Source organism: Pongo abelii, chromosome 8 (genome assembly GCF_028885655.2).
Source record: "Pongo abelii isolate AG06213 chromosome 8, NHGRI_mPonAbe1-v2.0_pri, whole genome shotgun sequence".
Classification (NCBI taxonomy): Eukaryota; Metazoa; Chordata; class Mammalia; order Primates; family Hominidae; genus Pongo; species Pongo abelii.
Window position 1 is genome coordinate 33,150,211 of NC_071993.2, and position 18,276 is coordinate 33,168,486.

General features: G+C 37.4%; 1 protein-coding gene across 50 annotated transcripts in view; it reads left to right on the top strand.

Annotated features, from left to right (window-relative positions):
• Window positions 1-18,276, top strand: part of CCDC7 (coiled-coil domain containing 7) — a 425,173-nt gene that overhangs the window by 79,710 nt on the left and 327,187 nt on the right. For all 50 annotated transcript variants that reach the window (XM_054522140.1, XM_054522141.1, XM_054522147.1 and 47 more), the window contains 2 exons: window positions 12,175-12,260; window positions 13,124-13,178. In XM_054522140.1, the coding sequence (XP_054378115.1) occupies window positions 12,175-12,260; window positions 13,124-13,178 (141 nt within the window). The remainder of the gene's footprint in view (window positions 1-12,174; window positions 12,261-13,123; window positions 13,179-18,276) is intronic.

Genomic DNA, 18,276 nt, shown 5'->3' on the forward strand with positions numbered 1-18,276 from the left:
TTTTGAGACAGAGTCTCACTCTGTCACCCAGGCTGGAGTGCAATGGTGTGATCTTGGCTCACTGCAGCTTTGGCCTCCTGGGCTCAAGCAATCCTTCCCCCTCAGCTTCCCTAGTAGCTGGAACCACAGGTGTGTGCCACCACGCCTGGCTATTGTTCTTTATTTTTTACAGAGATGAGGTCTCACTATGTTGCCCAGGCTTGTCTTGAACTCCTGGGTGGAAGTGATCCTCCTACCTCAGCCTCCCAAAATGTTGGGATTATATATGTGAGCCACTGCACCTAGCCATAAATGATCTTTAAATGTGTTGTTGAATTTGGTATGTATTTTGTTGCAGATTTTTACATCTATGTTCATCAGTCATATTGGTGTGTAGTTTTCTTTTTTTGCTGTGTCTCTGTCTGGTTTTGATATCAAGGTAATGCTGGCCTTGTAGAATGCATTTGGAAGCACTCCCTTCCCTTCTACTTTTGAAGGATTTGAGTAGGATTGGTATTAGATCTTTTTTAAATGTTCAGTGAAATCCAGCAGTGAAACCGTCAGGTCCTGGGTTTAACTTTGTTGGGAGACTTTCTATTACACCTTGATCTCGTTACTTATTATTGGTTTGCTGATGTTTTTTATTTCTCCATGGTTCAATCTTGGTAGGTTGAGTGTGTCCAGGAATTTATCTATTTCTTCTAGGTATTCCAATTTGTTGACTATTGTTGTTCATAGTAGTCTCTAGTGATTCTTTGTATTCTGAGGTCTCAGTTGTTATTTCTTCTTTTTAGCTTCTGATTTTATTTATGTGGGTTTTTCTCTTTTTTCTTAATCTAAAGGCTTATCAATGTTGTTAATCTTTTCAAAACATCGACTTTTTCTTTGTCGATTTTCTGCACATTTCTTAGTCTCAATATCATGTATTTCTGCTTTAATCTTCATTATTTCTTCTCTTCTACTTATTTTGGGTTTGATTTCTTTTTCCTTTTGTAGTTCCTTGAGGTTCATCATTAGGTTATTTGAAGTCTTCCTACTTTTTTCCTTAACATCGGCATTTATTGCTATAAATTTTCTTCTTAATGCCTTTGCCATATTCCATAAACTTTGGTATGTTGTATTCCCATTTTCATTTGTTTGAAGAAATTTTTAAGTGTCATTCTTAATTTCTTTATTGACCCATTGGTTGTTTAGGAACATGGTAACATCTATGTGTTTGTGTATTTTTTGAGGTTTTCTTTTTGTTAATTGATTTATAGTTTTATTCTATTTAAGTTACAAATTATACATGATATGATTTCTATGTTTTGCATTTGTTAAGATTTGTTTGGTAGCCTAAGATATGATCTATCCTGGAGAATGCTCCAATATTGATGAAAACAATGTGTATTCTGCGGCAGTTGGGCAAAATGTTCTATAAATGCCAGATAGGCCTATTACATTTTGTGTGTTGTTTAAAGTCCCTTACTGTTATTGTATTACAGTTTATCTCTCCCTAGAGATCTATACTTTAGTTAATGTTTGCTTTATATATTTGGGAGTTCTGTTGTTGGATGCACAGATATTTATAGTTGCTACGTCCTCTTGCTAAATTGACCTCTTTATTATTATATAGTGACTTTGTCTCTTTTTGCAATCTTAGATTTATAGTCTATTTTATCTAAGTATAGCTACTCCTGCTCTTTTTTGGCTTCCAGTTACATGGAATATATTTTTCTACTCCATTCACTTTCAGGTTGTGTGTGTCTTTAGGATTTCTCGAGAGCAGCGTATCATTGAGTCTTGTTTCTTTACTCATTCAGCCACTCTATGGGTTTTAATTGAAGAACTGAGACCATTTACATTCAGTGTTATTGTTGATAAGTAAGATCTTACTATGACCATTTTGATGCCTGATTTCTGATTGTTTTGAGTCCTTCTTTTCTTTATTTCTTACTGTTTTCCTTTGTGGTTAAGTAATTTTTTATGATAATATGTTCTGATTTATTGCTTTTGACTTTTAGTGAATCTGTTACATGTTTTTGTGATGTGGTTACCATGAGGCTTACAAAGAACATTGTATAGATATAACAAGTTGTTTTAAAGAGATGATAATTTATCTTTAATCCCAAATGAAAGAATAGAAACAAAGGAAACACATACACACACACACACACACACACACACACACACACAATTCTACACTTTAACTTCTCCCCCACATTTTGACTAAGTTGTCTCAATTTACATATTTTATATTACCAATCTCTTAACAGGTTGCTGTAATATTTTTATTTTTGATAGACTTGTCTTTGGACTTCATAATAGATTTATGAGCAAATTGCACACCACAGTTGCAATATAGAGTATTTTGGGTTTCTTCATGTACTTTATTTTACCAATGCGTTTTATACCTGGAAAAATTTTTTTTTATTTTGCACATTAGTGTTTTGTTTTATTTTTTTTTCAGATTGAAGAACTCCCTTTAGCATTTTTTATAAGATGGGTCTGGTAGTTGTGAATTCTCTCAGCTTTATTTTGTCTGGAGAAGACTTTATATCTTCTTCATATTTGAAGGATAATTTTGATGGATACAATATTCTTGAATGGAAGTTGTTTTCTTTCAGCACTTTGAAAATCTCATTCTACTGCCTCCTGGCTTGTATTGTTTTCATTGAAAAGTCTGTTGCTAGGCAAGTTGGAGCTTTTTAATATGTTATTTGCTTCTTTTCTCTTGCTTCTTTTAGGATTCTCTTTGTCCTTGACCTTTGAGAGCTTCATTATTATATGTCTTATGTAGTCTTACTTGGGTTGAATCTGTTTGGTGTTCTCAGAATTTCTTTTACCTGGATATTGACATCTTTCAGAAGTTTTGGAAAGTTTTCTGTTATTATTTCTTTGGGTAAGTTTTCTACCCCTTTCTTTTCCTCAGCTCTCTCTTGCACACCAATAATTTTTAGATTTGGTTCTTTAAAATAATTTTCTATATCTTGAAGGTAATTTTTATTCCTTTTCATTCTTTCTTTTTTTCTCCTTTGACAGTGTATTTTCAAATAGCCAATCTTAGATTTCACTGAATTTTTTTCCTCTACTTGGTCCATTCTGCTGTTGAGAGCCTCTAATGAGTTCTTCAGTTCAGCAAATGTATTTCTCAGTTCCAAGATTTGTTTGAGTTTTAAAAAATTATTTTAATCTTGTTGTTAAATTTATCTGGTAAATTTCTGAATTTCTTTTTTGTGCTACCTTGGAGATCATTGAGTTTCCTTAAAACTGTTGTTTTGAATTCTTGTTCCGAGAACTCATGAATTAACATCTTGTTATGGTCAGTCATGGTGTTTTTGCTTTGTCCTTTTGGGAGGTTATGGTTTCTTGTTTGCTGTTGTTTCTTGTGGGTATATGCCTGTGCCTTTGCTTTAAAGAATTACTTATTTATTCTCATTTTCTCTTTCTGGAAAAAAATGGATATATTTGCTTAGCAGTATTTATCACTGGTTTGCTGCTTTTTTAGGGGGGCTCTTGGTGGCTCCTTAAATCCTGGTTGACCTCAGCTCTAGTAAATGATGAGAGTGCTGCTTGTCTGGAATTGGGGAGGTCCCAAAAGGTTTATCCCAGCAGTGTAGGAAGGCTGGCCAGGGATTTGGGCCAAAGGATTTGGGAATGAATGTTCTTCTACATTGTGGTACTGCTGAATTAGCCACTCTGACTTGGCATCTCCTTTGGTCAAGTTAAAGAGTTTCCAGGGCTGGCGATGGTAGTTTTACTTTTCTTCTTTGTTTTTGTCTGTTGTTGGTAATATTTCTCCCTTTAGGCAGTCATAATGCTTCCTGAGGGTTAAAGCAAGTACAAGTCTCCTGTCAAGGAACCCAGCATGGTGGGAAAGCTGGTTGATCCCCTCATTCTCACTTTTTGCAGTGTAGAAACTTGGAGTTGGGGGAAGATTTTCTTCTGCATGCTTGTCGCAGGACAGAATGTGGGGAGAGGCATCACGGATGTGGAAGTCCGATTTTCCTACTATCTGCCTGGAGTTTTTTCACTTCTCTGGGTGAAAAACTCCGGGCAGATGGCAGGAAAATATGTCCCATCCTTATATTTATGTTCTGGGTTGTTGCTGGTGAAAATCTCAGTGCTCTGTATTTAACTTATGAGAAGATTGCCACTATAGTGAATTTGGTATCCATTGGGAGTTGTGGTTTAAAACAAGAAATAACCACCTAATAATGCCTTAATAGGTAATTATTATTAAGCTAATCTAATTTTAAAAAATATTTAAAGAAGTTTACCCTGAGCCAAATATGAGTGACCAAGGCAATTGGGTTACAGTTTGGTTTTATACATTTTAGGGAGACATAAGACATCAATCAATACATGTGAAGTATACATTGGTTTCGTCAGGAAAGGTGGGACAACTTGAAGGAAGGATGCATGTGTGGGTGCTTACAGGTCATAGATGGATTCAAGGTTTTCTGACTGGCAGTTGATTGAAAGAGTCAAGTTATTATTATCTAAAGATCTGGAATCAATAGAAAGGAGTGTCTAGGTAAAGAGAAGGGGCTTGGAGACCAAGGTTCTTATTATATGAAATCTCATAGGTGGCTGCCCTTAGAAACAATAAATGGCAAATGTTTCCTGTTTAGACCTTTAATAGGTGCTGGACTCTCAGCTAATCTCTTCAAGGTTGGGAGGAAAGGGGAAAGATATTACGTTAATTACGTTAATAGAAGTTATTTACAGATGCAAATTTCCCTGATAAAAGATGGCTTTGCAGGACTGTTTCAAAATATGGCAAAGAAACATATTTTGGGGTTAAATATTTGGATTTCCTTCTTTATCTGTCATGTGATGTGATGTCAGAGTCAGGTTGGATAGTAAGCAATGTTATATAGGGTTAAATAAAATGCATCTATTTAGATTTTATGGTTTATAGGGCATGTTTTCCCAGGTCCCTTAAATAGGAATTTCAGCAAGAGAGAGAAAAGGTCAAAGTTTACTCCTCACTGAGATAGCCAGGTTGCTAGTTGACTCTAGAAGTAACCCCTCCCTCACTTTGTTTCTTGCTGCACATGTATCTAACTACCTGTTTGCTTGAGAATTCCAAAGGCTAATCTTGAAACAATCCAGGCAGGAAGCAGAGAGGGTGGTTGCAATTTTCTCCCTTCCAGGAAGAAATTGGAGCAGTTAGTCTATAACCAGACCCCTGCAGAGATTACACCAGCCGGGCCTGTGGATGGTCTGTTACTCCAGCTAGCCATCAGAAAACAACAAGCAGACCTACACCCCATGCCTCTCCTGTGCATCATTTCCATGCCACCTTTCCCCTTAAACATCCTCTAGGCAGCTTGAGATTTTGAGATGTCTTTTTGAGACTTGAGTCTTGCCGTCTCACAAGCTGCTAGCACTTGAATATACCTGTTTCCTCCCAGCAAACCTCACACTTTGGTTAACTTTTATTTTAGGTTTAGGGGTACATGGGCAGGTTTGTTATATAGGTAAACTGCATGTCATGGGTGTTTGGTGTACAGATAATTTTATCACCTGGGTAATAAGCATAGTACCAGATAGATATTTTTTCTAATCCCCTTCCTCCTACCACTCTCCACTCTTAAGTAGGCCCCAATGTCTGTTGTTCCTCTCCTAGAATCCATGTGGTCTTGTTGTTTAGCTCCCACTTATAAGTAAGATCATGGGGTATTTGGCACTAGCCATTTGGATAATGGCTTCCAGCTCCATCCGTGTTGCTGCAGAGGATAGTATCTCATTATTTTGTATAGTACATATCACATTTTCTTTATCCAGCCCACCGTTGATGGGCATTTAGGTTGACTCCATGTATTTGCTATTGTGAATAGCACTGCAATAAACATACATGTGCATGTGTCCTCATGGTAGAATGATTTATATATTCCTTTGGGTATATACCCAACAATGAGATTGCTGGGTCAAATGGTAATTCTTTTTTAAGTTCTTTGAGGAATCACCACACTGCTTTCCACAATGGCTGAACTAATTTACAGTCCCACCAGCAGTGCATAAGTCTTCCCTTTTCTCCTCAACCTCACCAGCATCTGTTACTTTTTGACTTTTTAATAATTGCCATTCTGACTGGTATGAGATGGTATTTTGTTATGGTTTTGGTTTTCACTTCTCTAATGATTACTGATGTTGTGCATTTTTTGTATGTTTGTTGGCTACATGTATGTCTTCTTTTGAAAAGTGTCCATTCATGTCCTTTGTCCCCTTTTTAATGGAGTCATTTTTTCCTTGTAAATTTGTTTAAGTTGCTTATAGATTCTGGATATAACACCTTTGTCAGATGCATAGTTTACAAATATTTTCTCCCAGTCTCTAGGTTGCCTGTTTACTCTGTTGATAGTTTCTTTTATTATGCAGAAGCTCTTTAGTTTAGATCTCATTTGTTAATTTTTGTTTTTGTTGAAATGGCTTTTGGCATCTTTATCATGAAATCTTTGCCAAGTCCTATGTCCAGAATGTTATTTCTTAGATTATCTTCCAAAGTTTTTATAGTTTTGGGTTTTCATTTAAGTCTTTAATTGATTTTGAGTTGATTTTTGAATGTGGTGTAAGGTAGGGGCACAGTTTCAATCTTCTGCATATGGCTGGCCAGTTATTCCAGCCTCATTTTTTGAATGGGGAGTCCTTTCTTCATTGCTTGTTTTTGTCAGGTTTATTGAAGATCAGATAGTTTTAGGTGTGCAGCCTTATTTCTGGCTTCTCTATTCTGTTCCATTGGCCTAGATGTCTGTTTCTGCACCAGTACCATGCTGTTTTGGTTACTGTAGCCCTTTAGTATAGTTTTAAGTTGGGTATGTGATGCCTCTAGCTTTATTCTTTTTGCTTAGGATTGCCTTGGCTATTCTGACTCTTTTTTGGTTCCTTACGCATTTTAGAATAGTTTTTTCTATTTCTGTGAAGAATGACATTGGTAGTTTGATAGGAATAGCATTGAATCTTTAAATCACTTTGGGCGGTATGACCATTTTAACAATATTGATTCTCCCTATCCATGAGCATGGAATGTTTTCCCATTTGTTTGTGTCATCTGATTTCTTTGAGCAGTGTTTTAAAGTTCTCGTTGTGGAGATCTTTCACCTCCCTAGTTAGCTATATTCCTAGATATTTTATTCTTTTTGTGGCAGTTGAGAATGGGATTGTATTCCTGATTTGGCTCTTGGCTTGGATGTTGTTGTATTGGAGTGCTACTAATTTTGTATATTGATTTTGTACCCTGAAACTTTGCTGACGTTGTTCATCAGCTGAAGGAGATTTTGGGCCAAGGCTATGGAGTTTTCTAGATATAGAATCATGCCGTCAAACAGGGGTAGTTTCACTTCCTCTATTCCTATCTGGATGCCCTTTATTGCTTTCCCTTGCCTGATTGCTGTTGCCAGGATTTCTAATATTGTGTTGGATAGAAATGGTGAGAGAGGGCATCTTTGTCTTGTGCTGGTTTTCAAGGGAAATGCTTTCAGCTTTTGCCCATTCAATATGATGTTGGCTGTGGTTTTGTCATAGATAGCTTTTATTATTTTGATGTATGTTCCTTCAATGCCTAGATTATTGAAGGTTTTTAACATGAAAAGAGTTGAATTTTATTGAAAGTCTTTTCTGCCTCTATTGAGATAATACTATGGTTTTGGTTTTTAGTTCTATTTATTTGGTGAATCAGATTTATTGATTTGCCTATGTTGAATCAACTTTGCATCCCAGGGATACAGCCTATTTGATCATGGTGGATTAAGTTTTTGATGTGCTTCTGGAAGCAGTTTGCTAGTATTTTGTTGAGATTTTTGCATCTATGTTCATCAAGATATTGGCCTGAAGTTTTATTTATTTGTTGTGTCTCTGCCAAGTTTTGGTATCAGGATGATGCTGGCCTCATAGAATGAGTTGGGGAGGAGTCCCTCCTCCTCAGTTTTTTTGAATAATTTTAGTAGGAATTTAGTAGCAATCATTTATTAGGAATGGCACCAGCGCTTCTTTATATACCTGGTAGAATTTGGCTGTGAATCTGTCTGGTCCTGGGCTTTTCTTGGTAAGCTTTTTGTTACTAATTCAATTTTGGAAATCATTATTGGTCTGCTCAGGGATTCAGTTTCTTCCTGGATCATTTTTGGGTGGTTGTATGTGTCCAGGAATTTATCCATTTCTAGTCTGATGTACTCATTTCTAGTATAGATTTTCTGGTTTGTGTGCATAGAGGCGATCATAGTAGTTTCTGGTGGTGATTTGTATTTCTGTGTTGTCAGTGGTAACATCTGCTTTGTCATCTCTAATTGTGTTTATCAGGATCTTCTCTCTGTTTTTCTTTATTTGTCTAGCTAGTGGTCTATCTTATTAATTTTTTTATAAAACCAATTTGTGGATTTGTTGATCTTTTGTATGTTTTTTTGTATCTCAATTTCTTCAGTTCAATTCTGATTTGAGTACTTCTTGCCTTTTGCTTGCTTTGAGGTTGGTTTACTCTTCTTCTTCTAGTTTCGATGTTAGGTTGTTAATTTTAGATCTTTCTAACTTTTTCGTGTTGGGCATTTAGTGTTATAAACTTCCCTCTTAACACTACCTTAGTTGTGTCCTAGAGTTTCTGGTATGTTGTATCTTTGTTCTCATTAGTTTCAAAGAACTTCCTAACTTCTGTCTTAATTTCATTGTTTACCCAAATATCATTCAGGAGGAGGTTGTTTAATTTCCATGTAATTCTGTGGTTTTGAGTGATTTTCTTAGTCTTGATTTCTATTTTTATTTTGCTGTAGTCTGAGAGTGTGGTTGGTATGATTTCGATTTTTTTTAATTTGCTAAGGATTATTTTATGGCCAGTTAGATTTTTTGGAGTATGTGCTATGTCGTGATGAGAAGAATGTATATTCTGTTGTTTTTGGGTGGAGACTTGTGTAGTGTCTATTCGTCCACTGGTCAAGTGTTGAGTTTAGGTACTGAATATCTTTGTTTATTTTCTACCTCAATAGTCTAATACTGTCAGTGGGGACTTCTGTTTAATAGCAGTCTCCCACTATTATTGTGTGTGGGTCTAAGTCTCTTTGTAGGTCCCTAAGAACTTGCTTACCCTGGATATCAATCTGGGCGGTCCTATGTTGGGTGTGTATATGTTTAGAATAGTTAAATCTTCTTGCAGAATTGAACCCTTTACCAATATGTACTGCCCATCTTTACCTTTTTTGATCTTTATTTGCTTAAAGTCCATTTTGCCTGAAATTAGATTTGCAACTCCTGCTTTTTCTTGTTTTCCATGTGCATGGTAAATTTTTCTCTGTCTTTTTATTTTGAGCCTATGGATGTCATTGCCTGTGAGATGGATCTCTTGAAGATAGCATACCATTGGGTCTTGCTTCTTTTTCCAGCTTGCCACTCTGTATCTTTTAATTTGGGCATTTAGCCCATTTGCATTCTCTGTTAATATTGATATGTATGGGTTTGATCTTGCTATCATGTTGTTAGCATTTGATTGCCTGAAAAGGATCTTATTTCTCTTCCACTTATGACATTCAGTTTGGCTGGATATGAAATTCTTGGCTGGAAATTTTTTTCTTTAGGAATGCTGAATATAGGCCACCCCCCACTGAATCTCTCCTGGCTTGTAGGGTTTCTGCTGAAAGGCCCACTTTTAGCCTGATGGATGGGGTTCTTTTTGTAGGTGACCTGCACATTCTCTCTAGCTGCCTTTATCATTTTTTCTTTCATGTTGACCTTTGAAAATCTGACGATTATGTGTCTTGGGGATTATCTTCTTATGTAATACCTTTCAGGGGCTCTGTGTATTTCCTGGATTTGAATGTTGTCCTCTCTAGCGAGGTTGGGTAAGTGTTCATCAATGATATAGCAAAATATGTTTTCCAGGTTGCTTGCTTTTTCCCCGCCTCTTTCAGGAACCACTCAGTCATAGATTTGACCTCTACCTAACCCCACATTTCTCAGAGTTTTTTTTTTTTTTTTTCATTCTTTTTTCTTTGTTTTTGTCTGATTGATTTATTTTAGAGAGCCACAGGGGTGGATAGAGTTGCTCGCCCTGCCTTCTGGGTGTTTCCAGGGCAGCAGGAGGCAAATTCAGGCAGAAGTAGGACCACTGAGCTAGAAGCTCTAGCAGGTATGGCTCACCTGGCTACCAGCAATCGGGGTGGGTGAGGATGCCTGCTCTATAGTCTAGATGCTTCCTGGAACAACATGAAGATGCACCGTCTCACTGAGTTTACACAGAAGCATGGCCACTGGGCTGGAAGCTCTAGGAGGTGTTGCCCATATGGGTATCAATGGGAGGGGTGGGTGGGGTCACCTGCTCAGCTCTCTGGGTATTTCCTGGGAAAACAGGAGGCTGCACCCTCCAGCTGAGTTCACACAAAAGCAGGACTGCTGGGCTGGAAGCTCTAGCAAGCCTTACCTGCCTGGCTACCAGTGGTGGTGGTAGGTGGAATGGCCAGCTGAGGTCGGCCCAAAGTGGGCCTGCTAGTCCAGAAGCTGGCCTTGAGCCTCATCTGGCACGAATACATGGATAAATCATACAGCTCCCAGGCACTGTAACTGTGGTCTTTACTGGGATAGTGACATTGGTGCTGGTCTGCCCTTGGGCCCAAGGCTTGTAGAGGTCACCGTGGACGCAAGAGTTGCCCCCACAAAATGCCCCAGTGGCTCCTACCTCAGTCCAGAAATGTGGTGGAGTTGGTGGGGGCCCAGGGGGATTCTCCCACTCCCAGTCTTGCACAGGTCCCTGTGGAGAGCTGAATCCCCCTAGGGGCTCTCACCCTTTCACATGTTGGAAAATGGTTCACTTACTCAACCTTTCCCATGTTGAAAAGTTCTTCTGGCTCTGCACTGAGCCCAGACATGCTGGTGCCCCACCTCACTCCTCTCTGCTCTCTGTGTTACCCTGCTGCCTTGATGGATAGTAACATGGTTTCTCAGATGATCGGCCTGCAGGGTCAATGTTCACTAGCCCCTTTTGTTTCTGCTCTGTGAGAATGGTGCATATGAGATGCTTCTAGTCAGCTATCTTGTCCAAACGTCCTAAAATTTTTAATAATCTATTTGTTAATTTTTTCCCTTACTTTCTTATATAAAATGATCTTCTACTACACAGCAGCTCAAGAATACTTTAAAACCTGATTAGTTCTGCTATAATATTTGTTTTGAAATGCAAACTTGTTCCAACATAATTGAACGATTTGAGCATAGTTTGAATTTCACATGTGCTTAAGCAATTTCATCTGCAAAAACAATGAGTGAAAGCAGAAAGGCTGAGTGCAGTGTCTCATGCCTGTAATCCCAGCACTTTGGGAGGCTGAGGCAGGCAGATCACCTGAGGTCAGGAGTTCAAGACCAGCCTGATCAATATGGTGAAATCCTGTCTCTACTAAAAATAGAAAAATTAGCCGGACATGATGGCATGCCCCTGTAGTCCCAGCTACTCAGGAGGCTGAGACAGGAGAATTGCTTGAACCCAGGAGGCGGAGCTTGCAGTGAGCCGAGATCATGCCACTGCATTCCAGCCTGGACAACAGAGTGAGACTCCCATCTCAAAAAAAGAAAAAAAAAAAAAAAGCAGAAAGCAACTTTCTCCATCTACCTTGGTTCACCTGTGTATAGTGTGCCACGCCAGCCCACATCTGGTGGTATGACATTTTAATTTCAGATAATTTCCTTCCACTGTGCAATAACTCACAAGTTGCAACCTATTCAATGCTCACTTTCACAAACAAGTTTCAGGTCTTTCTCCAAATAAAAGTCTATATTTCTCATGGTATTTATGTATTCTTAATGATTTAACTGTGTACTATAGTACTGTTTTTCTTAGGTTTTTATTTTTAAAAATATATCACCAACAAGGTTTTTGCAAGATGTGCACCTAACCCATTTCCCCCATACATCCTACAGGTTTTATTGCATGTTTCTGCATAGTGAGGTGATTTTCAGGAAGGCGTATGCCACATTATAACATAATTGATTGATATTGTCAGAAAAATTTAAATATTTTAATATGTATTAGCTTATATACAACTTAGACCACGTAAAGCACTATTACAAACAGACCAGATGTGTCATTTTGTTTTGCTTCTATGCAGGTAATTTTTCCTGAAATGTTGTATAGTGACTCTCAGAGTAAAATGTACATTAATAATGTATATTATCATATCTTCCTATAACTTATTGTGTTTTTAACCCTTTATTTCTGGCTTATATAAAATTATACAGAAAACTAAGCCCACAAATAATCGAACAAAGAAAGCTGTGAAAACAGTGAAGAAAAAAGACAAAGGAAAATCTGAGGATTCAGAAAAGTAAGACATAAAGATACATGTTAATCTTTTTTTCCTTGTTAATTTATATTTTCTTTTTATACAAACAATTTAAAGTCAAATAAACATAACTTATTAATAAGCTTTTAAAAACATAAAATTGGCAAATACATGTTTTTATAAGCATACCAGTATATGATTATGGGATAAAGCTAAAAAGGGAAGAACAAAGAACCAAAAATGGACTGGAAGAGGAGATTGAACCACAGTGCATTCAGAAATAGGTGAACAGAATTAAATCTTTAATTTTAGGAAAAAAGCATTTACGTTGTTTCTTTGATGGTCTAGCTCATGCTTTGTAATTTGTTAACTCCACAGTCTTGAATGTTCTTTTCTACTGTACTTATTAATTGTATTATTCTTATAAAAATTTATTTATTTTTTGTGTATGTGTATTATTATAAAATAACATTAAGTAAATATTTTCTTTAGTATTATAAAATAATTATTGCATTTGAATTTGCCTGGTTAAACCCTAATATTAAAATAATTTTAAAAGGAAACTATGAAGTCAAACTTTATACAATTCCACAAATCCTGAAAAGAAATTCATGGGACAAATGGCTTTGACCTTTAACAAAAAATGACCCGAGAAGAAAAAATGACCAATATGCCTTGAATATCTGTCTTTTCACATTTTAATCATACCAGTGAGAAGTTAGTTTGAGAAATGTTATTCAGTTGTTTGTAATTTAGCCTGTATGAATTTTATGTCTCTTAGAAATATGAATTTTTTAAAAAAAACTTCATTATTTTAAAATCGTTTAAAAAGTCCTCCTCAAGAAAGCAAAGCAGTGATGCATTTAAAAATATCATGCTGCATTTTAAAACATTTTATGTTACAGGAAGATGTCTCCAGAAAAAGAGTTTAAAATAAAAGAAGATTTGGATCAAGTACAGGTAACACACCCACTCTCTCTATGCATCAATATTTGATTAATACTTGCTCTGATAGTCATATATAGAGAAACATTATTACGTATGTGATTATAGGGTATATATGTCTGTGTGTGTGTATGTGTCTCTGTGTGTGTGTGTACTAAAATTCTTCCTGAGATAATGTCTTTCTTGTTGATGGACTCTTTTCGTCAAGGTTCAGAAAATGAAATGTCAAACCCAGGCATATTTATGTCAATATTATGAAAATTACCATGGTTTAAACAACTACAGGCAATACCATGGAGGAAAGAGCATCATATCAGGAGTCAGAACAGCAACTTACTGGTTTATGACTTTGGATAATTCCCTTTAACCTATTTGAATTTCAAATTTTTCAAAATTTTCATAACCCAAATGTGTAAAACAATAGCTACTCTATTTGTCTTAAAAAGGTATAAACGTTTTAAGATGTAACGAAAAACTTCTTCAGAAATTGTAAACTCTGTATCTGACTCTGGTTTGTGTGATCCAATCAAAGGAATACAGGTAACCTGTTATTACATTTTGGCTTTTGAATATTCTTTTTTCTTTTGCTACATGTTAATTTCTTTTTTTTGATTTACATTTTATTCAAAGGATAAATACAAAATTAAGAAAGATTTCAAATTCAAAGTAAATATGCTTAATATTTCAAAACAATTCTACATACAAAGTACAATAGGAAAAAACCAAAAGCCCCCATAAATTAGAGTGGCTAGACACATTCAAGTCTAGCAGAAAGAAACTTGGAATTTAATGCAATATTATTTCTCTTGTCTAGAAGCTAAAGCCTTAATTGTCTCAGATATCTTCCATCTCCTTATGGGCATTACTTGAAGAAAACAGTGGAGCAAGCTTTTTAGTGAACTTGCCATGGTAAAAAACCAATGACAGATGCCACACTGGAAAGAGGACAACAATGTAACCTAAAAGGGAGCTACTGGCAGAAATAAAAACTAGTGATACTGATAATATCTAGACCTTTGCAGATGTTTAGAGTACTGTACAATCTTAAATTATTGTTTATCAACATTTTGGTCTCACAAATTAAGAATGTACTAGTTAAGAACCAAGGAGTTACACCCAGTTCACAGTACTGTTTCCTTCACTTGCCCTTTAGATATAATGAATCTGGAATTTTTAATGAGTGTTACATGGTTTGGGAATTCTGGCAATTTTCCTTCCATGACCTCCCTATACTTATCTCCATTTCAAAATATGCAAAGCTGAGTGACAGAGGCAAAAATTAATTCCTAAAGATCCAAAGGGTACACAATACCTGTCAAATTTGATATGTCTGGGCAGGACGCGGTGGCTCACGCCTGTAATACCAGTACTTTGGGAGGCTGAGGCGGGCAGATCACTTGAGGTCAGGAGTTCGAGACTAGGGCCAACATGGCAAAACCCTGTCTCTACCACAAATACAAAAATTAGCTGGGCATGGTGGCACGTGCCTGCAGTCCCAGCCACTCCAGAGATTGAGGCAGAAGACTCCCGTGAACCCGGGAGGCAGAGGCTGCTGTGAGCCGAGACCACACCACTGCACGCCAGCCTGGGCAACAGAGCAAAACTCCGTCTCAAAAAAAAAAAAAAAATGTAGCCTCTGGAAAAAATGATGCATGTTGGTGGGGCAGCCTTAGGCTCTGGTGCAGAAGAAGAGAGAGGGAGAGGTGGAGGAGGGAGAGAGAGAGAGACCAAAGACTGGGCTGAATTCTACAAGCAGGCAAAACAGCACATCTATCTATTCAAATCACCCTGGCATAACTGTCTCCTGAAAAACATAGTGAATGCTATAACCACTAGGGATAGACTCTAGCATGCTGTTCATGAAAGGATTCTGTAAGGGAATCTTTGCTCTATAATTAACAGAGTACCAGACATTACAGAAACTTTAGATTGTCTTGCTATTCACTGACCTTAAATATTATCCTTCTTTTGCAATTTATCAAGTCACTTAAAAATTTTAATCATTACATACCCTGTAAACTTCCTATAAACAACATGTGATTGCAAAATGTTTAAAAAGATGTGAGAAAATATCTGTGGAGTGTGGTATCAGAAAAGGCAGAGCCTTTGTTTTATCTAATGATTCTTTCCCAAACTGGGAAGTTGGGGTAGAGACAGCTACATGTTAATTTCTTAACAACCATCTAGCATTATGTCACCCATTTCAGTGAATGGCTCGAGTTAAGTGTACAAGTATGTGCAAGTGTACAAGTATGTATACATCTGAATGACCCAAGAACTAGATAACATAAATTTTGTAAAAAATGAGAGTACCACATAAAATAGTGAATTTAAAATGTACTATTTTGTAGCATTAGTTTTCTATTGCTGCATAGCAAGTTACCACAAATTTAGCAGCTTAAACAATTTATATTATCTCATAGTTTCAGTGGGTTAGGCATCTGAGCATGGCTTAGCTGTGTCCTATACTGTAATCAACTTATGCTCACCAGGCTATTATCAAAGTGTTGGCTGGGCTCCATTCCATTATATATCTTGAGAATCCTCTTCCAAGATCAAGTGGATGTGATAAACTTCAGTTCCTTGCAGGGCTGAGGCACTTAGCTTCTAGGGGCAGTCTGCAGTTTCCTGCCACATGGTCTTTTCCATAGATTGTTCATATCATAGCACCTTTCCTCCTCCTCCTCCTCTTCCTCTTCCTCCTCTTCCTCTTCCTCCTCTTCCTTCTTTCTTCTTCTACAGGGTCTCACTCTGTCACCCAGGTTGGAGTGCAGTGGCATGACCCTAGCTCACTGCAGCCTGAACTCCTGGGCTCAAGCGATCCTCCCGCCTCACCCTCCCAGGTATCTAGGACTACAGGCATGCACCATCACACCCTGCTAAGTTTTATGTTTTTTAAGTTTTTTGTAACACCAAGCTCTTGCTATGTTGCCCAGGCTGGTCTTGGATTCCTGGCCTCAAATGATCCTCCTGCCTCAGCCTCTCAAATTTTTGGGATTATAGGCATAAGCCACCACGCCTGGCTAGCTCACAAGAGTCTCTCTTGTCTGCTAAGACAGAGTTCTAATATAATGTAACTTGATCATAGGAGTGACATCCTCTCACTCTTGCTATATAATGAACCTAATAAAGGGAGTGGCATCCCATCACTTTGCCATATTCTATTGGCCAGAAGCAAGTCACAGATCCCACCCACACTCAGAGGGGCTGGATTATTATATATAGCATGACCCTAGGGGTGAAAGTCATGGGATTATTTTAGATTTTTGCCTGCCATCTTATTTTATTTAAAAAAAATTATTTTTATTTCTGTGGGTACATAGTAGGTGTATATATTTATGGGATACATGAGATATTTTGATACAAGCATACAATGCATAATAATCACATCAGGGTAAATGAGTATCCATCTCCTCAAGCACTTTCCATTTCTTTGTGTTATAGATAATCCAATTATATTTCTTAGTTGTTTTTATTATTTACTTATTTTTAACTTTATTTTTCCATAAGTTATTGGGGTCCAGGTGGTATTTGGTTACATGAGTAAGTTCTTTAGTGGTGATTTGTGAGATTTTGGTGCACCCATCATCCAAGCAGTATACACTGCACTGTATTTGTAGTCTTTTATCCGTTGCCCACCTCCCACTCTTGCCCTCAAGTCCCCAAAGTCTATTGTATCATTCTTATGTCTTTGCATCCTCACAGCTTACCTCCCACATATCAGTGATGTTATAAATAAATATTCGGTGCCACCAAAGAAACAGCACTCGAACATAAATTTAATTTTCTCAGCAAGGTAATTTTACTTCTATAGAAGGGTGTGACTTGCAGATGGAGCAATGGCGGGAGCACACCTGAACAAGGGAGGGGAAGGGGTTCTTATTCCTGGTGCAGGTAGCCCCTACTGGTGTGTTATTCCCCTATTGGCTAGGGTTGGACCGCACAGTCTAAGCTAATTCCGATTGGCTATTTTAAAGAGAGCAGGGGTATGAACTGGAGTGGCAGAGTGAGTAGTTTGGCAGGAAGGGCAGTTACAGAACAGATAATTCAGGTCAGAGCAGGTGACCAGGGTGACTCAGGACAGAGCAGGTGACCAGGGGTGACTCAAGACGTAGCAGGTGACCAGGGAAACATATGTGAACTACTGATTAGAACTGGTGGAAAAGGCTGTTTACTGAAACTAGGGGTGAGGAGAATGAAGAAGTTAAACTTTAAAATGGCGGACAAAGAACAGGGGAGCTGAACATCCTGATACATTGGTTCTTTGGAGAGGATCTCAGAAATCATTGTACTTAACAATTTACAGGCTAAAACCTTTGAAGAGGAATTTATTATGTCCTACAGTGAGAACATCCGATGTTTGGTTTTCCATTCCTGAGTTACATCACTTAGAATAATAGTCTCCAATCTCATCCGGGTCACTGCAAATGCTATGAATTCATTCCTTTTTATGGCTGAGTAGTATTCCATCATATAAATATACCACAGTTTCTTTATCCACTTGTTGCTTGATGGGCATTTGGGTTGGTTCCATGATTTTGCAATTGTGAATTGTGCTGCTATAAACATGCGTGTGCAAGTATCTTTTTTGAATAATGACTTCATTTTCTCTGGGTAGATACCCAGTAGTGGGATTGCTGGATCAAATGGTAGTTCTACTGTTAGTTCTTTAAGGAATCTCTACACTGTTTTCCATAGTGGCTGCACTAGTTTGCATTCCCACCAGCAGTGTAGAAGTGTTCTCTGATCACCGCATCCACACCAACATCTACTGTTTTTTGATTTTTTGATTATGGGCATTCATGCAGGAGCAAGGTGGTATGGCATTGTGGTTTTGATTTGCATTTCCCTGATCATTCGTGATGTTGAGCATTTTTTCATATGTTTGTTAGCCATTTGTATATCTTCTTTTGAGAATTGTCTATTCATGTCCTTAGCCCACTTTTTGATGGGATACTTTGTTTTTTTCTTATTGATTTGTTTGAGTTCATTGTAGATATTAGGTGTTAGTCCTTTGTCAGATGTATAGATTGTGAAGATTTTCTTCCACTCTGTGGGTTGTCTGATTACTCTGCTGACTGTTCCTTTTGCTGTGCAAAAGCTTTTTAGTTTA